Source organism: Exophiala oligosperma, assembly GCF_000835515.1.
Source record: "Exophiala oligosperma strain CBS 72588 unplaced genomic scaffold supercont1.2, whole genome shotgun sequence".
In the NCBI taxonomy this organism is placed as follows: domain Eukaryota; kingdom Fungi; phylum Ascomycota; class Eurotiomycetes; order Chaetothyriales; family Herpotrichiellaceae; genus Exophiala; species Exophiala oligosperma.
The window spans coordinates 3,402,865-3,424,973 of record NW_015622819.1 but is presented as its reverse complement, the minus strand read 5'-3'; the positions used below and the strand labels follow the sequence as shown (position 1 = coordinate 3,424,973).

The window sequence follows — 22,109 nt, the reverse complement described above, 5'->3', positions numbered from 1 at the left end:
TACGAACTACAAGTGTGGCTTTGTGTAACTGCGCCTTGTCTGGAGTCGTCAGCAAATGAAAGATTTACGCTTGCGACGTTGTCGTGGCTTACAGCCTTTTTACTGCAGCCTTGCAGCACAACTCCATACTTTTTTTTCTATAAGGCCGGAAGCCTCGCAGCATCATTGTTCCCTGACCACCACCATGACTATAATTCTTTAATCAGGCGACAAAAGAACGATGATCCTGCTCACCCTCCTAAACCTGCTCCTTGGAGTAGTCTTCTGTACAGCACTTCCGCAAAGGACGTCGCTAGCACCTAGCTTAGTTGCAAGAAGCATATGCTCACCCCGACCAAAGGGCCTTTGGCAGCCTGTGGTTGGAGTATCATGGAATTACCAGTTGCTCAAGCCAGTCGCTTCACCATCAACAATTGCCTCCAAACCCAAGGTGTGGGACATTGACTTATTCGACAACAATGCCACCTCCATCAGCACCATGAAAAGCAACGGCCACCGAGTCATCTGTTACTTTTCCGCCGGCAGTTACGAGAACTGGCGACCTGATGCATCCAAATTCAGCCCCTCGGATCTGGGTAACGATCTCGACGGATGGCCTGGTGAAAAATGGCTCAACATCAGTTCGCCGAAAGTTCGGACCATCATGAAGGCTCGCCTAGATCTCGCGGTACACAAGGGTTGTGACGGAGTCGATCCCGACAACGTTGATGGATACGACAATGACAACGGCCTCGATCTGACGCAGGACGACTCGATCGACTACATGATCTTTCTTGCCAACGAGGCACACGGGCGCAATTTATCGATCGGCCTCAAGAACGCCGGTGCCATCATTGACGATGTCGTCGAGTGTATGGAATGGAGTGTCAATGAGCAGTGCGTCCAATATACTGAGTGCGACACGTATGCAGTCTTTATACAACACCAGAAACCCGTCTTCCACGTCGAGTACCCAAAAGGCCCAGACACCAGTAATAACAACCCGGTCTCGTCTAAGACGAAGAAAAAGTATTGCACTGATCCAGACGAAGCTCATTTTTCGACCATCCTCAAGAACATTGATCTGGACACATGGATCGAGACATGTTGATACTGGGAATAATTACCAAACTAGTTACTGTTGTACAAAATCGTGAATACAAAAACCGCATTAATTCAGCTGCAACTGCACTTTAACCACCTCGATGGGGCTTCGATTTGGGAAAACAAATCTTCTGCAGATTCAAGGAAGTCGAAGGCCACACCAGCTATTGAACCGCTAAGCCTCGTTCGTTGATTGCAACACGCGAGTATAAAGTGGCTGAGGTGAATGGAATTGACTTTTCCTCGTCCCAGGCCAATCAATTATCAAGGCCTCGGGATGTGTGTTTGTGGCCTACAGCATCAAGACGACTTTGTTGATCTGGATGACTCATCATAATCCTTTCCCTCGCCTCTACAGACGCCATTCATTCAGCGCAGTTAGACATGCTAATATCGAGGCATTTCCGGATGATGGCGCATTATCTGGACGCCCAATAAATCAACCAGTTGCCTCTCTGATGCATGGCCATTGACTTTCAAGTTTTGCATACAACCCATCCACAACCGCATTCTGCCTCGACTTCAACGACCTCTTAGAAATGGACTTCGAATATGCCGACCAGTACCGTGACCTACGATCTCGACGACGCACTCGAAATCGAGATGCCAAACAGGCCTCCAAGTACTACGGCTATCGCGGTGTGCATCCCAGTTGGGTTGGCCAACCCCACTATGCATTCACTTCTACATCAGGTACGCGGCGTTCTCTGACAGGAGAGTATTCTTCCTTCTATGAAGCCATGTATCCGGCATTCGCTCCTCTCATCTCAATGCCTCAGCATATGAGGATATCAACCTGGACCAAACATGACATGTGGGTTGACCGAGACACCGACATTTGGCCTCTGGATCGACGGCATCACAGGGGCAAGAAGATTCGAGAGAAAAGGAGCACCAAATGGACGATGGAGACACTGGGGAGAAGTATGAAGGCGAAAACCAAGGCCGTAAACGGTGCGATTGCCGAAGGCCAAGCAGAAGTGGCGATGTCGTATAACCACGATGGATTGAACAGCGTCGACGATGCAGCAGAATCTGGCCAGTTAGATGGTGATAACGAAGTAGACTGGGACGGCTCGGTGGCTCGCGATGGTGTCGACAAGGATGATCGTCGACAAGCAGATGATGAACCGAGGAATCTTTCTGACCATGACGATAATTCAGGGGACGAAGAGACATTTGAGTTCGTGTCAGTCAAGGACTTTGACGTGCAGTCATTGTCGTCCATGGAGGATTTTGATCCTTGACTTCATCCCACCATGTGCTGCCATGAGAAAACAGCAGCAGTCAATTCTCCGCCAGGGCTGAGTGTATCGTGCTATAAGTACGGGGGTGCCTCTCTTCTCCACTAACATGGCTGTACGCTAAAATCAATACATGACCTGTCGACTTTGTGGATGAAGTTGAAGCCCAAGGGCACTGGCGAAAAAAAGAATCGTTCTACGTACGTCAAGCTTCTTAAGCTTTTTTCTCGCCTTCGAATCGATATGGCATGAGATCGATTGTCGGCCCTTTTAGCGGCCGCCTCGCTCTTACGAAACCCGATGAACGAGACCAACAATTAATGGTGGACGATATCCGAACTTGGTATCCGTACGCCGGCGTCGTCTCTAGCAGAAAGTCGGAGAGTGGCTTGTTTCACAATGCATATTGGATTCGAGGTAACCCCATGACATCTGACTTTCTGACACCACTACTAGACCCACGGCGAGACTACAAAAAAGTACTGTACAATGTCAACAAGCAGCGCGGAGTCTGGGGTGACACCCACACAGACAATAATAGGAGAGCGAGCCATATACTACATCTGGTGTGTGGAATCCCATCAAAACTCCAAACCCATCGTGGATGCGATTTTGATTGGGATCGACCGCCGACTTTACTCCAAGGGGTATAGAAAGCCTCAAGGCCACTGCGACCGGGGGGCTAATTCGTCACCTACCGCAATTTCGCGTCTATCCGAGAATGATTTATCCCCTTTTCCCTTTTTGTGGCCTAGTCGAACGTCAGCATAACTGGAGAGTACGGAGTATCACCAGCTCCTTCAGCTCCTGTGGGCGTCGTACGGAGCACGGTACTCCGTACGGAATGTGAGGCATCCCAGGCTATGAGGAAACCGTTGGTACCACCCAAATTTGCGTCGATCCCTACCGACAGGCTTAGCCGGCGCAATAACATCGCGATCGGGGTTCATTATTACTTTCCAGAAGAAAATGCGCCTTTGAATACCACCGTCCTTGTACACCACCTGTGTCAACAAGCAATACACGCCCCCCGGGCCTTTTCAACACACTCTTTTTTCTCTTCCTTCACAGGAATGATATTTACGTGAGGCAGTGCCCGCGCGTTGTCCAAGGGAATCAGTGCACCCTGCTGAAAAATTTCGCCTGTCGTTCGTTACTTCTTACATTCGTTTCATCCAAAATGGGTCGTCAATCGTTTATGTCGTACTTGCTGTTGGTCTTTTCGCTGGGCAGCAGCGAGGTCGCGTCGGTCGCCATACAAAGAGCTCCGAGACTGAACGTACGCGCGACGAATGGTTATTCATTGCCGCAGAACGACTCCAATGCCTTGTTGAGGTCGACGGATATCGAGACAAAGCAAGCCGGGTTCTTGTATGGCCCTCCGGTCGCCGGTGGACCGTTCTTCCCATCGGGAGTCTTGGGCGTGGCGAGGGCTGCGGCCGATCAAGTCGAGATTCAGCTCGACGAAGCACCGATCCTCGCAGCTACCGCCGTCGACGCCGCCGACAGTACATTGTTTGCATTACAGTACAACGGCTTGAAGACCTTGGACGACTACAAGTTGTTGTACGATGGTCACTGGAAGAGCTTCCTCCCACATGGTCCCGTCCCGGGTATCCTGTCCAACTACACCCAGGACCTGCTGTTCTCGATGGAACGACTTTCCCTCAGCCCCTACCAGGTCAAGAGACTCAACCCTGCGTCGGACACGTTGCAATTCACCATCGACGACGCCACCGCGACGAACCTCACGGGCATGACGCTCCAGCAACTCTTCAGCCAAGGTCGTCTCTTCTACGCCGACTACCGGGACCAGAAGGAGCTCACCCCGACCTCTCGCTACTCGGCGGCGTGCGACGCCTTCTTCTACATCGACCAGAAGACGGAAGAGTTCCTGCCGTTGGCCATCCGTACCAATGTGGGCTCGAACCTGATCTACACTCCCGCCGATTCTCCCGACGACTGGCTTCTCGCCAAGATCATGTACAATGTCAACGATTTCTGGTTTGCCCAGTGGAACCACCTGGCCAGCACCCACGAGGTCGTGCAGATTGCCTACATGGCCGCCATTCGATCTCTGAGCGACCAGCATCCGGTCTTGGCTCTCCTGAACCGCATCATGTACGAGGTCTACGCGATTCAACCTCTCGCCGCGACGTTGCTGTTTTTGCCTGGGGCCGTCGTCGACCAAGTCTTTGCCTACACGGGCACGTCGGCCCAAGACTACTCGACCAACCTGTACAAGAACGCCGGCAGCGGTCGGTTCCAGTCCAATTACTTCGTGACCGACCTCGAGAGACGTGGGTTGGTCAATTCGGATTTTGGCCCGGCGTTGAAGAATTTCCCGTTCTACGATGACGCCTCGACCATCTACGACGCCATCCACACCTTCATGACTTCCTTTGTGGGATCGTACTACTCTTCAGACTCGGACGTCACCGCCGACAAGGAAATGCAAGCGTGGGTGACCGAGGCTCAAGGTCCGGCTGAAGCCATTGACTTTCCCGAAATCAAGACAAAGTCTGATCTGGTTGATGTTTTGACTCACATGGTAAGCAAGATTTCCCCTTGCCTGGCCGTATGACGTAGTCGTTGCCTCTATTTTCAGTTTCTCTTTTTTGAATCTGCACTGCTGACCTATTTGCTTTGTTTTAGGCACATCTAGCATCCACCTCACACCACACCATCAACACCAACGAATTGATCAGTGTCAGTTCGACCCTCCCTTTCCACCCACCGTCTCTGTACCAGCCACCACCAACGACAAAGGGAGCCTCGAATTTGGCTCAATACCTCCCTCCACTGGTCAAGGTAGAAGCTCAGTTCGGTTTTGCGGCTCTCTTTGCCCGTCCATTCTTCGTCGGGTCAAACCGTACGTTGATGAACATGTTCAATGATCAACCGATGTTGAATCGTATGAACCCGGCCACCCAACAGGCGGCTTCGACCTTTTTCAACACCATGCAACAGTTTAGCGGACAGGTGTCGTCTCGTAACTTTGACTCGAACGGTTTAAGTCAGGGTATGCCTTTCTTGTGGCAAGCTTTGGATCCAAACGTGGCTCCATATTCTATTACTTCTTGAAAAAAAGAAAAAGAACATGTTGTGACGGTTTACCCTATGGAGAACATGTGGAGGAGGATATATGTGACGTTTGATTTGACTGTGAAGATATACATGTGTGTTGTTGTAAGGTAGTTGATGTCTTGTGCGTTCTACCATTCATTCTCGAGACAAAAACCGGAGATGAACAGTGTAATGAGCATGGTCTATGGTCTTGTTTGTCTTTTCTGTTCCGAACTTGGAGAATGTACTCGGAAAAGCTGTCTTGCCTCCGATCTTTGTGTCCTCTCTGTGTATTGTTGTATTCTATGATTTATCCAACATCATACTCTTCAATTCTTGTAGAGGTGGTATGTCATCCAACATACCAGGTTGTAATTTATCCCACAGAATCCCACACGTAGGTTTTTGTACCATGGTCTTCGACTGTGTCTTTGTGCGTGACCGTTCTGGATTCGTTCCATCCTGTTGGACATGATGGTCGACGACAATGACCCTCGTAGGTGTGATGACCAAGTCACAAACCGTGTCGAATTCCTCCGGTGTCAATTCTTGATCTTCCAAAACTTGACAGTCGTGTACGACTGCGACCGTCACACTCGTCAAGGGGTCGACGAGTCCGAGACTGAAAAGTATCGACCATTCCAAGTCGAAAAAACCGTGACCTTTGCCGAACCGAACACCAAAGGTGTTGATCGCCCCTGTCCCTGTCACGAGAAGAGGCAAAACCACCGTCTCACCCTGGGCGTCGCCGTTGCCGTCGTTGCCGTCACTGTGTGATCGACTGGCGTGCGGGTTTAGTGCACCGGCCATTTCCGACAATCCGACACGTCTACCGAACCTCTCCATGCCGTCCAAAGTCGATGCCAAAAGGTACGAGTCTCGAGGAATCTCGGTAGGATCCAAAATCCAAAACCCACGACGTATGCCATACGTGGTCATCAAGATTGTCTTTTTGTCCTTCAACGCCCGTAGCCGTAGACCTTCCAAACAATTGTCCGGGGTGATGAAAAGAACCTTGCTGGACCTGTAAATCTCGAGGTCGACAAGTCTGGTGACGGCTTCGTCGGAACCCCAAAAGTCCGGGATGAAGCTCGAAAAATCATAATGGTGACGCGAATCGGGCAAGGCGACGGACCTCAAGGAAGTCCAGACCTGTTGACGAACCAAGGATTTTTCGTCTTGAGGGTGAGGAGATGGAAGAGGACATTGGTCTTGGTGGATTGTCATTGTTCAGTTGTGAATATTGAGTGAAACAAATAGCTGGTGAGTGTGGACGTCCGAGGGTAGGTCAGGTGGGTGCTAGGACGAGTCAAGTTGTGATGGATTGACCGAGGTGCTGATACATATGACTTTTTCACGATTGCTAGATGTGTCGGATACCCTTAAGTAGATGGATGGTAGTTTTTGTTAGCTCATACAGCACATCTCACACTACAGTAATTTATGCCTTCTCATCCGAGAGGACTTTATTTTAGTATCTTTTTTTTCTCTCTTTCGAGATCAACAAGACCACATATTACCGAGTGACGAGGGTCCCGTTATCTCAAAAGTGGATCATCGATCGTTGTTTGGTGGGTCAGATACCATCACCTCAGTTCCAATACGATCGAAGCACCGTACGAGGACTTGATGAAATATAAAAGGTAGCTAGGTAGGTTGATGAGGCGATATGAATACCAAAACACCATCACTACATACCTACACAAGCACATACGCTGGTCAAAAACATTCCATTGGATACCAACTTTTATCCTCATCACCTCTATTACTGTACCTACGACAGTCAACATTCATTAATCATCAACCCTCATCTTGATCCATATTGTCTCTTCCTCTCTTATCACCACCGCCCTTCCCAGTCCTCTTATGTCTCAGTGTAGCTCCTTTCTTGCCCCTGTCCTCGTGTAGCTCCTTCATTTCCATCGCAGCAGCTCTTTGGGCATCACCAACTCTCTCCGCGAGTACCATGACCTCTTCCTTGACAGCCTCGTACTCTTTTAATTTCTTCCCCAGTGCCCCCTCAATCCTCATCCACAGCTCAACGTCATACTGCGTGACAAACGAAACCGCCTTGCCGCTCTTACCGGCTCGAGCTGTCCGTCCAACTCGGTGGATGTACGTCTTGCTGTCGTGAGGAAGGTCAAAGTTCACCACCAGATCAACAGACGGAATATCCAAACCACGAGCGGCAACGTCAGATGCGACCAGCAAATTTCTCGATCTGGCCCGGAACTTGTTCAGCGCGGCCAATCGAGCGTGCTGCGAGAGTTGACCGTGAATGGGGATGGCGGAAAATCCCAACGACTTCAACAGTATCGATATGCGTTGCGCCTCGTTGACAGTCCTCGTGAAGATGATTCCCGTCTGTCCTGCAAGTTCGTTCAGAATGTGGACGAGATAGAGATCTTTGTGCTTATGAGGGATAAATAGGTATGACTGTATGAGTGTTGATACCGTCTGGTACTTGTCCTGCGATACGGCCACACGAAGAGGATTCGACAACGACGCTCGCTGTAGGGACTCGACTTTACTCGACATGGTGGCCGAGAAGAGATATGTCTTTCTTCCTTCTTTGGGGATGATCTTGAGAATCTTGTCCAGAACCGGCCCAAAGTCCAGATCGAGGAGACGATCGGCTTCGTCCATGACTAGGTATTTCAATTGTCGGAGTGAGAATCCCTTTGTGTTCTCGAGGTGGTCCATCAGACGCCCAGGTGTGGCCACGACAACATGGGGTTGCTTCCCCAGTGCGATGGCCTGCGGAATCATGTCCATGCCGCCCACTAGAACCACACATCGGACAGCTATGACCGAGCCCAATGCTTCCACCGCTTGAGAGATCTGGTATGCCAATTCTCTCGTCGGGGCCAAAATCAACGAGTGCAGGCCCTGAGGCTTCGCCATCAGGGCTTGTAGGATGGGCAGTACAAACGCAGCCGTCTTCCCGCTTCCGGTCTCTGCCAACCCTATAAGATCTCGACCCTGGAGGGCTAGGGGTATGGACTCGGCTTGGATCGGGGTAGGGGCTTTGTAGCCAAGGGATTCGCAGGCTTCGCACAACGAGTCAATGATGCCTAACTCTCTAAATGTGCGAGGACGTCGTTCAGTGGGTTGTTGTTCATCTGTCGTTTCTGCATCGCTCGCGCTGGCTTCAGAGGGTTCGGTCGGTGTGGTTGACCTCTCGCGGTCTTCAGTTCGGGAGGTCTGGCCATCATGGCTGATTTTTCTTTTCTTGAGCGGCGGCATCTTGAGTGGGCGGGCGGCGTGTTTGTGCGTGGACAGAGAGAGTGAGAAAGAGAGGGATTATTTGTAGAACTTTGGGGAAATATTTTTTGTGATAAGGCCTTATCACACGTGACGAGTTTTTCAGCCTCGCCTTTTGCGACGAGGCTGAGCGAGCTCACATTCCGCATAATCTATTACGGAAAGTCTATTTGCTTCTTTACTGTACGCTTACATTGAGTGTGTATTGATCTGGTCAGAATTCTCGCTCTACGAACATAATAGGCAATCGGCAAGGCCCTGTCGGCACGTTGGTCTGCAGGAGCATATCACGGCCGCATGCCCGAGTCATGATTCTGAGGTTCATCGTGTCGATCGTGTCTACAAGAATCCTCAATGGATGAGAACGACATCTTTGATCAATAGAAATCAGTATTGGAAATCTACTTCAAACCTGTTGGCTAAATCATTTGATCCCTTCATTTCATTCTTCTTCTTTAAGACTGCGAGCTTTCCTCTTCCTCTTGTGAGCCTGTGTACTCGTCAAACATATCCACCGCACAAAAAGCAGAGAGCAGAGAGAAGCGCTGATTTGTTTGGGGTTTTTTACACGGAATCTTTGTGGGGCACGTGCTCGACTTCAGCACCACCTCTCTTCTCATCGGTGGCTTGGAGGACGGTGCCCTCGAGACCCATCTCGGTGGCCATGGCGAGACCCTTGTGGGTGGCAGCACCACCAGCCAGCAGGGCATCTTCTCCGTCGAAATGCTTGGCAATTTCTTCCAGAGGAGTGTTTCTCGTCTCGACGTAGAAGATGTAGACCACGACAAGTTCGACGGCGAGCCAGACGCAGTAGACAATGTAGTACTTCCAGCCGATGTCTCCCAGGGCGATTGGGTTGACGTACTGGTTGAAGAAGAGGGCGGCGTCGACCATGAGGAACATGACGGTCATACCCTTAGCACGGATGTTGTAAGGGAGGATTTCGACGGTGTAGCCAACCAACATACCGGACCAAGCCCAGTTGTAGAAGAAGTAGTAGATGTAGATGAAGCCGACGACGGCGTTGGCGGCACCTCGGGCGCCGGTGATGGCGAAGCGGGCCGAGCAGATGGTCCAGCAGATGAAGGTGATGAGCATACCGGTGGTGGAGAAGAGGAAGAGCTTGCGACGACCGATCTTGTCGACGAAGAAGCAGGAGAGGACGGCGATGAAGAGGTTGAAGATTTGGAGGACACCGTTGATCAAGTTCTGGGTCAAGGTGTCGGTGTAGCCAATCTGATCCAAGACCTTGGTGATGTAGTACGAGACGAGACCGTTGCCGGACCATTGTGAGAAGAGACCGGCGGACAAGAGAATGATGAGTCGGCGTCGATTACCCTTGGTCTTGATGAGCTCCATCCAGCCATTGGATTCAAGTTCCTTCTCGAGTCTGATGGTGTCGCGGATTTCGACGAATTCGACCTGGACCATTTCGTCGTTGATGTTGCCGTTGGCATGGACGTTGCCAAGGACCGCGAGACCCTTCTCTTCCTTGCCGTGGGCAATATACCAACGGGGGGACTCGGGCACGAACCAGATAAACGCGATCTGGATCAAACTGGGGGCAGCTTGAACAATGGTGGGAATACGCCATGCCCAGTTGTTGCTGATATGATCGGTGCCGTAGGTAAGCCAAGCGGCAACGATGGAACCCGCGTACCAGGTCGTGTTATAGATGGTGGTGAAGACGGCACGGTGTTGTGGGTGGACCAACTCGGTGATGAGCAAGGGGGAGGCTCCGTGGGCAATGGCAACACCGAAACCGATCAAGAATCGAGCACCCAAGAACATGTCGTAGTTGGAACCGATCGACTGCAGGATGACACCAACCAGCATGAGGATACATCCCACGAGAATACCCATGCGACGACCGAGGATATCTGCGGCGTAGGGCACGAATGGGATGGCCGAGATGGAACCAGCAGCCATGATGGCATTCAATATACCGAGTCTACCCTTTGAAGGGTTGCCGAAATGGTCTTTCCATGGTGTCAGAGTCTGAAGACCGTTCATCATAGATCCATCGTAACTGCCAAAAAGTGATTAGAATCGAGGACTAGTGCTTCGAGTGCTGTCGGCTTACCCGTTTGTGGCACTGGTCAAGACCACGAACATGAGAATGATGTAGGTCTTTCGCAGAGCTGGATCTTTGTACCAGGTCACCGCCGGGAACTGGCGACCGGCCACCTCGAAGTAGTCTTTCCCCATGTTCGTTTGATGGTCTGATCCAAGGATACTTCCGTCAGGGGATAATGGTCCTAGGCCAGAAGAGATGGCTGAAAAGCTTGATGATGAAGGAGAAGAGACAAGAGTCAGGAATGGATGCACGAGAGTAGTTATATACAACGTAGCAGTGTCCATGCACACTCATCATACCCCGGCACTTCATCTGGAGAGCCCGCGTGTGGTGTCTGGTGTTAGTCAAACCAGAAGTCCATGTAGCGAACCTGGGATGGGATGGTAGAGACCAATGGGGCCATTCCTTCGCCTGAATATGCATTTAGCCAGAGACAAAATGGTCTAGACTAGAGGCGACATCCGAGGCGAAGGGCTGGGTAAAAGTCGGCCCCGCCAATAGAACGGTTGTTCCTCTGTTCGTCGCGGAGCTTGACTTTAGCTTGGGTCTCTTCGATGGTGATGGATGCGGCGTCGAAGGCAAAAGTCATGGCCCCGACCGGAGCTGGGCACGGCTGATTTCTTACCTGGCATCAGGAATAGACTGACAAGGGGGTCTCATGGAATGAAAGATGCTGTATTCTTTCCCCCTTCGCTTGGTCAGGGATGTCCGCGTCAAAACTCGTTGAAGATAGGTGGTAGCTGAAAAAAGAATCCACTGAAGAATCCGTGCCACCTGATCCGGAGGTGTGTGGAGGACGGAATTAGAAGGAGAAAATGTGGGCAGCACACCACTTGCCCATGGGAGTGAGAAACGACATGTGCTGGGATCATGGGCCGGTGTGGATCCCCTAGAGCCTGACGACCATATGGCAGAATATCGGCAGTCTCTTTTTTTGCACGGAGGGACGTCCATGCGGCTAGTTATCCCCCTATTATCCTATTAACCGGAATGTCGTTTGTCGCGAAGCACGGAGCAGCCAGACTCTGGACGGCTCATGGTTCATCTCTCTTGTTAACATCGATCGACACACTAGGGCATTTTACCCTGGGCATCCCATCTAACATAAGCTTTTGGTGGCACTTTTGCAAAAACATCAAGGACTTCACGAGCAACTTCGTCTGGCCACACACGTCCGTCTGGGTATTTCGCGCCCGACACGCCACTTCCTCGTCAAACTAATAGCCATCGGTCGAGCGGCTGGCTACACGAAGGAAAAGCTTGACTCTAATGATTAATTGATCGTCTGAAGCAAGGCTCTCAGGCTTGGTTTAGCCTGACTGGGAAAAGCATTTGAGCCTCGTTCGTATAGGTCCGAGTAGCAATGCAATATATCAAAAGGGATATTGATGCTCCACCTCCACATTTCGCCTCTCACATGGGTCTCCCTGTCCAGATGTACCTCGCCTCGACTCAAGTGTCTGTCTCTTGATATCTACCGGCCACGTGCCTTGTGTATTGCGTGCTACACCAGACGCGGAAGGTCGACGTGTTGATTTCGTCTCCTCTGCAGCATGAATCTCAGGCTGCGGGGTCCCGGTTGTTATCCAAGATTCGATCTGCCTCGTCACCGCAATCTTGGTCGACGCTATCGGCAGGTGTATCTCAAATGAAGACGAAAGGTAATCTTGGATCCTGGTACAGACGAGGATCGATTTTACCGGTGAGAAGTATATGAAGAAGCTCTTCTGCAAGGTACATCGTGACCGTAACGTGCAGCAAATCGAAGAGCATCTTTGTTCATTCCTCATCTTGACGTCTGATTCCTTGCTGTATAACATGCATTCGTATAGTCTTTTGTCAGCCGCGTTCGTGGCTTTGGCAGGCCTTTCAAATGCAAATCCCATGCACCCATGGGGGCCTCCTCCTCCGCCACCCCCTCCCCAGAAGTCTTCAGGATTCCCAGGACCCCAATCCTGGCCTGGCAAGCCGGGTCCAACAGCATCCACCACATCATCCGGATCGAGCTCAACAGCTCCTGCATCTCCATCATGCTCAGGGTATTTCGAGCCGCTGGCACCACCATACTTGAATGACTTGGCTCGCTCTGCTGGGAAGCTATGGTTTGGCAGTGCCACAGATCAGCCTGTGAGTTCTCTTTGGCACAGACCAGTCCCTGCCATTCCCCATGACTGACGCGGATGCCCAGGGGACAGGAGAGGACACCAACATTCTCTATCAAGAGATCTTGAATGACACCAACATTTTCGGCCAAATCACTCCGGCCAATGACATGAAGTTCTTCGCCACCGAGCCAGAGCAAGGGCTGTTCAACTTCACAGGTGGTCAAGTCGCAGTCGACATTGCCCAAGATCACGGCAAATACCTTCGATGCCACAACTTGGTCTGGAACTCGCAGCTGAGTGACTTTGTTGTGAACGGCACCTGGAGCAACGAGACCCTGACGGCCGTCATGAAGAACCACATTCAAACATTGATCACTCACTGGCAAGATGCCTGTTATTCCTGGGACGTTGTCAACGAAGCTCTGGCCGCCAATGGTAGTTTCTCTGAGAGTATCTGGGTAAGTCCGATTTTGTGTTCCTTCCCTCTCCCCTTTTGTTTATATGTATTCCTTTTTTAGTTGCTGCATAGTCACAATCTAACAAACTGGTGGCCAAACAGTACGATGTGATCGGTCCAGAGTATTTCTTTCTGGCCTACCAGTTCGCCCAGGAAGCCGTCGAGGCCACTGGCAAGGACATCAAGTTGTTTTACAACGACTACGGCATCGAGGACACGGGCAACAAGACCCAGGCGACGTACGCACTCATCAAGGAGGTTCAGGCCCGCGGCATCAAGATCGACGGGGTGGGCCTGGAATCACACTTTGAAGTGGGTGGCACCCCAAGCCTTGAGGAGCAAATAGCCGCGAAGCAAGGGTACGTGGCATTGGGGTTGGAGGTGGCCATCACGGAGTTGGATGTTCGCTTCGTCGAGGCCAACATGACCAACGCCACGGCGTTTGCCATGCAGGCCCAGAACTACTACGACAGCGTGGCCAGCTGCGTCCAGGTCGACGGATGCATCGGCATCACCGTCTGGGACTTTGACGACCAGTACTCCTGGATCCCTGGCACCTTCCCCGGCCAGGGTGTCGCGGACTTGTACAATGCAGATTTTACCCGGAAGCCCGCCTACTACGCGGTTGGCGAGGCCCTGCAGGGTGTGCCGTGCTCTGTCTGCTCCGCTTAGAATTGCCTTGACTTCTCTGGGTTCTTGACGTGCCCTGGTCCTTCGGCATGATTGACTTTTAGACAAATGCATCTCATTGGTGTTCTAGCTTTTTCTCTGTTTGAGAGAAAGACTCAGAGATTGACAAGTGCCCTTTGAAGGGGACGAACATAGTGTAATGGGGAGGGGGTAGTACGTACCCTCTATTGTTCGATCTCAGTCTGATAATAGCCAAGTTTAATTCTGTCACTTGTTTTTCGTTTCTATTCTCTGTCATGATACGCAAGACCTATCTCTCCTTCCGGTCATTCAACCTCTTCAGTGGATTAGCATGAGGCGATTGGGTAGTTTGTAGCCTTGAAATAGTATTGGTTCAAATTCCACACTTTGGAGAGTCTAGTTTGTCAAGACTCAAAACCCAACATAATGTCTTGCATGATCATGAGACCATTTCATGTACACACCTAGGTGCTATACTAAGCGTACACACAGTGTCGTGTGGGTACTGTGAATCCTTCGTTACAACTGGATAAAGAAGGAAACAAATTCTCGCCGATGTTCAACCGAGTTCTTTCTCTCTTTACAGTACGGAGTACTGTACTTCGCTTGCTCGGCATGTCTACACACTAGATACTCCGGATGTGAAGCCGGCCACATTGCTTAGAAGAGAATGCTTGCTTACTGTTGCTTGCATGCGATGTGCAAAGGGGGTTTGATCAGACGAGGCTTTACCGAGTAGAGTGACTGGTGAGTTGCGAAGTTTATCCATTACAAGCTTGTTCGTTCTCATCTGATTATGGCTACAGACATTGCCTGTCCTAACGTGTTCTGACCACCCCAAAACGGCGCAACCCTTTTTCAAAGAGCTCCGAAGTTTCTTTGCCGTTCATGATCCCCGTCCATCTTCTGATCGAGGGATCGAAGGGACCCAGAGGAGGTAGGTGTGTGGGGGGCCAGCTTCTCAATTCAACCGGGTTACCGGGCGACCGAGGTTTCTTTGGGCGCGCGTGCTAAACTACTGTACGGATACGGATATTGAGTGTTCAGCTTCTAAGTTGCTGGCAAAGGGATTTTATCCGGAGGGCTAGGATTCTGTACAGCAACAGTATCGTGCGTGATACGGCATGTCCGTTTCTGTTCTATTCCCTGTTCTGAATGCGAAATCCTCAGGCAAAGGGCATCGGTAAGTTCCGCGTTTACTACTTGGTTGAGCACGGCATATCCCAACGGCATGCAAACGCAAGCAAGAATGAAAACGAGGCTGTAGTGGCCCCTAATTATTAGACGATTGTACTTTCCGGGGGTCCGAGATAACTCTGCCTTACGCCTCCTAGGTCGAGGACCAGTTTTTGTACGATGAGTCCTGGCTCCAGCAGCCAAAGATTCAAACTATGTGCACCTGCTTCACTGAGATTGTGTGTTGTGGTATTGGTCATGGCCGCATTGGCGACCATGTCTCCCCACATGTCAGGCAACGGCCAGAGACGAGTAAGTGGATTTGGCTGGACGAGCTGCGGAGAAGCGTCGTCTATACTGACGGCGTATTTTAAGGGTCTTGATGGGTCGGTGTTCATTGCAGTTCCGGCGTAGACCGTGAGGTTGGCATTCGCCACGTTGGGGGTGACCGTGTAGAAATGGTAGACAAGCTTCGGTGATGCTGAGGGGGAAGAAGCCTTTTGAGACGGTGCTGTGAATGGGAATAGCCCCACTCCAGACATTGTACGTCCGTAGGCCGGTATTATCTGGTAATATGCGCTTGAGGAGCTGCTGTTCGACAAGTTCGCAGAAAAGTGCTCTGGCTCAATGGATATGGTGCGGTCAGACTCGACGAAACCATGGAAAGATGAAGGCACTGAAGTCTTGTTCACGGGGACGCTTATCTGTGGCATGCTGAAACTACTATACGGATAGGTCTCGTTGATGTATTGCCCGCTTGGTGTCGTGGTGGTGATGTTGACCGTGGAGACTGTAGAGCCGTTGGGAGCCAGGGCCCAGTTGACTGATACCATCAGTCGCATGTCAGTATTATTGCCGTTGGCTTGAAGGGAGCCACTTGACGGAGTGACTGCGATGTGAGGTTCGCTGGTGACTTTGAAGTTGACGGCGTCCGTCCCTCGAGAGAAGACCTCGATCCATCGTGAAGGCCCGTATGGGTCCATTGGTGGCAACGTAAGAATGTTTGTTGATAAGGCGTGGTACATGTCGTCTCCTGGTACAGTGCCGTTGTTGCCCTCGCAAGTCACGCCCAGTTGTCCTGCCGAACTGATTTCCTGTGATTGAACGTAGCCGAGAGGTGGGAGGCTGTTTCGCATAGGTTGCTGCCAGTAGTAGTACCCCAAATGAGTTTGATCCATCATGTGGTTCCACTTGCCTTTGAGGAGTTGATGGTACCTTTGGGTCAAAGCATGGTCTTGAGCAAAATTGTTTAGCACAGTTTGCGCAAGAGTATTCGTGCTTGATCTTCCTTGCTCTTCATACAAATTATTCTTTGCCGCGTTGATATGAATCAAAGTGACAATGTATCCTGCCATACACTTGTGAAGAACGAGCTCGAAATACGACGGTTGGAGGGAGGCATCAAGACTGTTGTATATCTGCGATGCAATATTGACCAGATCTGCCCATTGTTGTAGCACATTGTCTGCTTCATTGTAGTTGATGAGACTATAAGTGGACGGATCAATGAGCTCATATTTCCTCCTGGCCGCGTACATGGAGTAGTTGAGAAGGACTGTGGCGGTAGAGTCTGCAACTTCCGATCCAAATTGGCGAACGACCCATTGACTGAGCCATGAATGTGTGCTATTCGGTGAAGAAAGGGATGGGTTGTCATAGGCTGCGGCGAAGAAATAGCTGATGGGAACCTCCATGGGTTTCAGATCACCGACGTTGAGGATCCAGATCGTGCGAGCCTGCCTGTCATATGCCTGCTGAAGCTCACTCCAATACTTCTGCAGAGAGTTTGTGTCGATCCATTTGTAGTCTCTAGGATCTCCGACGTAATCAGCATGGTAGTAGATGCCGGCACCACCAGAACGCCCGGTCTCATTTGATAAAGGCAGACGTTGCATATTTGCCCAGTTGTCGTCGGACCACAACAAGGTCACATCATCAGGTACATTCATACCATCCGCAAAGTATCCACCCACCTCTTTGTATAGGCACCACATTTGAGGAATTGCCGAGACATTGGAGATGTTGTAGACTTGTCGAAGCAATCCTTGCTGGACATTGACGATTGTTTCTAGGCTGCTAGCGTTAAGTGTAGGGGAGGCAACGTCCCCCAAACCACGCATTCCCATGGTGTATAATGACTCGTACGGTTTGGCTCTCACAGCACCCTGGCGCATGAATTCGGTGACATTGGCTCGATTTGTGGACCATGACCATGTGCCATTCATGAAGCGGCTCTGTTCGTTCGTAGCTCTCATCATCGGTTCGGTATGACTGGTGCCCATTACAATACCATAATCGTCTGCCATCGCTGGATTCAAGGGATCGTCGACACTGAACATCGAACCTGGTACAAGTCTCAGCTATTGGTCTCTACAGTGACATTCATCGCTTACCCCATTGAGCTGGCCAAAGGTAATTTGCTCTCAATCGCAACAGCAGCTCGAAGACGGTCGAATAGAATAGATGATTGAAGCCAGGCCCGTATTCGCCTGGAGAAAATCGAGTATTGATCCAATTGGTGAGCGCAGGCTGTTCATCGTTCAGAAAGAAGCCACGGTACTTGACCGACGGGGAAGGCTGTAACTTGGTGTGATTAAGAACATAGACTGATGAACGAGGCATGGCAGCAACATCGGCCCACCAGTACCACGGCGACACGCCCATCTGCTCTGATAAGTCGTAGATACCATATATCGTTCCTCTTTTGTCGGAACCGGCAATAACCACCGCCTGTGAGATCCCATTGATGGGATTTGGGACCACTTCGACCTGATATGCTTCCCATTGCCCTTTGATGTCATTGATATTTATCTTTCCTTGTTGCACCAACTGATTTATGAGTGAAGACTTCCCGATTGTACCTGCAATGACGACCGGAGATGAAGATGAGGCGGTGAGGTTCGAATTGAATGTGGCCACACTGCCATTTGTTCCAGTCACTCGCCCGACATCTTGAGCAAAGTCACTCGCAGCTCTTCTTACCCCGAACCATTCATCACTACTCACAACCAGCGTCGGCGAGGTCGAGCTATTCGCAAGAAGAAACGCTCCTGGGGTATGGCTAAAAGTAACCAGTGGCTGTTGTGCAGTGATGGTCCAGCAAAAGGACAATAACAGAGTCAAGGAAATCCCAAAAGTCACCATCTCGAGCCGTGAAAATCGAATGACAGGTTCAACTTCACTCCATGAACAATCTTGCGAAGATATAACACATATTGCAGACCATCAAACCAGGACTATACTCGACCTCTCGATACATTTGTATACGGTGGGGCTCAAGAAGTGCCTTACCTTACACAGGAAAATATTACTGTTTGCATATCACTTCGTCAACGCATAATGGATAACAAGTCTGCAGATCCCAAGTCTTGTTTTCGTTGGGGACCGCAATTTTCACATTCAGAAAGATCCCGGCCAACATGGTCAACATTGCAAGCAACAAGTCCAGAAATTTAGCCGAAGTACGGGCAGTATAGCTTGTCATCGTAAGTCTTCCGTACACACAGAATAGATGTGGAGCCCGACGAAATCTGGATAGCGGAAAGCAACGAGGGAAGAATAAAAATCCAACAGTGGGTTGAAGATCAGGGCCGTTTTCGGGAAATGAACTGATCTCTGGAGGTGTTGACAAGATCTTTTCCCCTGGCATCGAATTTAGCCTAAAGAAGGCCCCCCAGACCAGAGTCGAACATTCCGACCTACTGTACTCCGTACCACCAGATCAAGCCCAGCAGGGGCTGACATTGACTAGCGCATTCGACGACGACCATGAGTTTGAATAGCCTGTAATGCTCCAGGCTGCTCGATCTCGGATACCCTGCTCTCTTGTGACGCCGCGAGGTCTTCTCTTCTCAGCCTGATAGTGACGCTTGCATTTTCCTCCTCCGCATTTTCCTGCACCGGCAGACAAGCGTCGTGGAGGAGCCGCGCTGAACGTCCTTCCAATCCAGGTATGGCAGCTTGAGTTTTTCTTCCCTGGCCATAGAGCCGAACTGTCTCGCCAGACGCAAGACAGAAAGTCGATGATGCATAGTGGTTACGGATGGATGGAAGTGAAGTTGTGGGCGAAATACCGAGGAGCCATGGTCGAGCTCGCAATGATAATAGTAAGGACATTTTCTCCTACTCGATGAAAGCTGCTGTGGTTCTATCCCTTTCATTTTCCAGTTTCTCTTTCAGTGGAATCGACCGCGATTGAACATGGCATCCCTAAGACGAGTCGCATTGCCGTTGGTTCTGCTCGTTGTGACTGCTTGCAGTCATCCTCATGATGTCGAAGCCAGAGCTGGTGTGTCCGCCTCAAATGCCCAGAGTTCGTTGACATTCGTGTACCAAAACAACCTGAATGCTTCCGATGATATCAATCATGTCGGAGCTATCCTGCTCGATCCCATGACCGCGAGCTCGGCATCAGCAGCCTGTGGTGCGTTGAGCGAAACATTGTTGACGCAAGCCACTATTCACAACTACAGCTCTGATTTTGTCTCCGCGTTGTCATACCTGGCATTCGCGGGTAGAGTCGTACCAGATCAAGCATACCATATCGCAGGAGAGAACCTGCAGCTTTCTCAAAACTCGCAACTATCGTTTCAGCCTACAGCACAGGGCAATGCCGTCCTGCCTGTGCTGTGCACACAAAGCAGTAGGGCCAGCGAACCACCAAACTCGACTGCGAGCAAAGCCAATGAGATCAGCGTCGCCGCAGCTGGCAACACTTACGTTGGGTATCGGAACCAGAAGTCTTTCCGGTTCCTAGGCATAAGATATGCCAATCCACCCGAGAGATTCCAATACCCACAAAAGTATACGGAGACCGGCAAGGTCGTGAACGCCACAGCTTATGGTTCCCAGTGTATTCAAGTGGGTAGCGGAAGTGAAGATTGCCTCTTCCTGAACATTCAAACCCCGTACATTCCCAAGGCTGGATCGACCAAGGGCCTGCGGCCCGTCCTGTTTTGGATCCACGGAGGCGGCTTTACGGGAGGTACTGGCGCTGACCCCCTGAGCGACGGCGGCAACCTTGCCTCTCGAGAGGATATTGTGGTCGTCACCATCAACTACCGCCTCAGTACACTCGGTTTCCTCGCCGTCCCGGGCACAGACATCAAAGGCAACTTTGGTATCGGGGACCAGATCCTGGCACTGGAGTGGACGGTTCAGAACATTGCAAAGTTTGGAGGTGACCCGAAGCAGATTACAATCATAGGAGAGTCTGCCGGTGCCGGGTCTGTCCGGACCCTTTTGGGTAGTCCACCTGCCATTGGCATGTTCCAAGGGGCGGTTGCGATGTCCAACCTGGGCGGCGGTGCCGACCTCGGTCTCGAGGGGAACTATGGAACGACCTACTCGTCCTACTACACCATCAACGAGTCCTACACCGTCGCGGGCCCTCAAATCTTCAACGGGTCGAACTGTACCCAACCTACACTGAAGGGCAAGATCGCGTGCCTCAAGCAGGCCAACGCCACCGACTTGGTCTCTCTCGAGACCGTCGCTCGGTACGTCGTCCAAGACGGCACGATCGTCAACACTCCCGAGCTGGACGTCGTCAATCGTAACGGCAGTGCCGCGAATGTGCCCATCATTTTCGGCGTGGCGGCAAACGACGGCGCTTCGTTCTCGAATCTGTCGCCCACTCCCGTCATGAACGAGACCGCGGGTCTCATGTACGGACTCGGGATCAACGAGTCGTACGCCCAGGCCATCATCAAGTCTGGTTTGTTCCCCTATTATGACACTGGCAATGTGACTTTCGACTCGTTCAACGTCACGCAGCGAGTGGCCACTGACAACACGTTCCGCTGCGTCGACCAAGCCACCGTGTGGGCCGGAGCGAAGACGGGCACGTTCCCTGCCACGTACTTTTATCAATTCGAGAGGACCATCGATGGCTACAACCCCGAAAACGTGACGGGCGCGCCGGTCACTCCTGGCTATCCTCACGGCAACCCCAACTTGCCTTATTTCAAGCTCCATGGGGCCGATATGGCCTGGCTGTTTGGCAACTTTTACGACCCCTTGCGGGACGCCAACGACCTCTACTCCGTCCAACTCGTCAGTGGATACTTTGCCGAGTTCGTCAAGACCGGACAGCCGAACCCTCCAGTTGACTACCTCAGGTCTAGGGGTTACACAAAGGCTTTGCAAGGAGTACAACAGTCGGGACCGTGGAAGAAGGTCAGCAGTGCCACTGGTCCAATCAAACATTTCAACTATCCGTCATACGACGGGACCTTTGTGGATTTACCACAGTGTGCTTGGTTGAACTACAGTATCAGCTACTACCTTGACCAGTGAGGAATCCCCAGGTTGACATGGGGACTGGCCCGCTCACAGGTGGTCTACACTACAAGTCGTCTATGTATAGTTGAATAGTTATAAGATAAAACTGTACCTCGTAAACAGTGCATCTCATCATAAGACCTTCCAGAACTAGTGTTAATACGTCGCCAGATCCTCAGGATGAGTCGCGTCTTTCGCCTTCATAGGAACTTTCACGTACGAATAGCTAAACTTCCGATCGACGTACTTCAACACCTCCGGATCCATGTTGTTGGTGTTGACCCCCATCATATACTCTTCTCCGTCAGTCGGACGAGGCCCGAGCGGCCACCAGTAGCACCTAAACACCATCAGTTTTTCAAATCTCAATCGTCAGAAAGGGAGGGGTTCGATTTTACATGCAGCCACAGTTGTCACAAAAATTGAAAGAAGCAGTTCGGTCTCCCCAAATGTATTGTCTGGTTATCGCGTCGGGCTTGGTCTCAATCTTGACCTCGTCCGGGTGGTAATAGGCCCATGCCACGCCGTAGCGCCTGCAGATGGTGCATTGACAGTAATTGGTATATTGAGGCAGCCGTGGAACTGTGACTTTGATGGCGCCGCAGTGACAGCTTGAGGGGATCGGAACGTTTTCAGCTTCGGCTGCCATCTTGTCGAATGTAGAAGTGATTTGTTTGGGACGAGTTCTGGCTTTGTTCTTGGGC

General features: G+C 51.1%; 7 protein-coding genes across 7 annotated transcripts; 3 read left to right on the top strand and 4 right to left on the bottom strand.

Moving 5' to 3' along the window:
• Positions 1–28: 28 nt before the first annotated feature.
• On the top strand, positions 29–1,358 carry PV06_02604 (extracellular protein). The gene has a single exon (XM_016403306.1). The coding sequence runs from the start codon at positions 221–223 to the stop codon at positions 1,088–1,090; it is 870 nt and encodes a 289-aa protein (XP_016267203.1). The 5' UTR covers positions 29–220; the 3' UTR covers positions 1,091–1,358.
• Positions 1,343–2,850, top strand: PV06_02603 (uncharacterized protein). Its single transcript, XM_016403305.1, has one exon. The coding sequence runs from the start codon at positions 1,623–1,625 to the stop codon at positions 2,328–2,330; it is 708 nt and encodes a 235-aa protein (XP_016267202.1). The 5' UTR covers positions 1,343–1,622; the 3' UTR covers positions 2,331–2,850.
• A 129-nt stretch (positions 2,851–2,979) lies between these two features.
• Positions 2,980–5,700, top strand: PV06_02602 (uncharacterized protein). The gene is made up of 2 exons (XM_016403304.1): positions 2,980–4,878; positions 4,983–5,700. Exons 1-2 carry the CDS (start codon positions 3,508–3,510, stop codon positions 5,409–5,411), a joined length of 1,800 nt encoding a protein of 599 aa, XP_016267201.1. The 5' UTR covers positions 2,980–3,507; the 3' UTR covers positions 5,412–5,700.
• PV06_02601 (uncharacterized protein) lies at positions 5,673–6,727 on the bottom strand. Its single transcript, XM_016403303.1, has one exon. The coding sequence runs from the start codon at positions 6,618–6,620 to the stop codon at positions 5,697–5,699; it is 924 nt and encodes a 307-aa protein (XP_016267200.1). The 5' UTR covers positions 6,621–6,727; the 3' UTR covers positions 5,673–5,696.
• A 320-nt stretch (positions 6,728–7,047) lies between these two features.
• On the bottom strand, positions 7,048–8,670 carry PV06_02600 (ATP-dependent rRNA helicase RRP3). The gene has a single exon (XM_016403302.1). The coding sequence runs from the start codon at positions 8,637–8,639 to the stop codon at positions 7,194–7,196; it is 1,446 nt and encodes a 481-aa protein (XP_016267199.1). The 5' UTR covers positions 8,640–8,670; the 3' UTR covers positions 7,048–7,193.
• A 391-nt stretch (positions 8,671–9,061) lies between these two features.
• PV06_02599 (uncharacterized protein) lies at positions 9,062–10,865 on the bottom strand (the record flags this gene model as incomplete). Its single annotated transcript, XM_016403301.1, has 2 exons — positions 9,062–10,686; positions 10,741–10,865. 2 exons carry the CDS (start codon positions 10,863–10,865, stop codon positions 9,222–9,224), a joined length of 1,590 nt encoding a protein of 529 aa, XP_016267198.1. The 3' UTR covers positions 9,062–9,221.
• Positions 10,866–21,500: 10,635 nt separating this feature from the next.
• On the bottom strand, positions 21,501–22,054 carry PV06_02598 (uncharacterized protein; the record flags this gene model as incomplete). Its single annotated transcript, XM_016403300.1, has 2 exons — positions 21,501–21,745; positions 21,804–22,054. The coding sequence occupies 2 exons, from the start codon at positions 22,052–22,054 to the stop codon at positions 21,562–21,564; spliced, it is 435 nt and encodes a 144-aa protein (XP_016267197.1). The 3' UTR covers positions 21,501–21,561.
• Between the last annotated feature and the right edge of the window lie 55 nt (positions 22,055–22,109).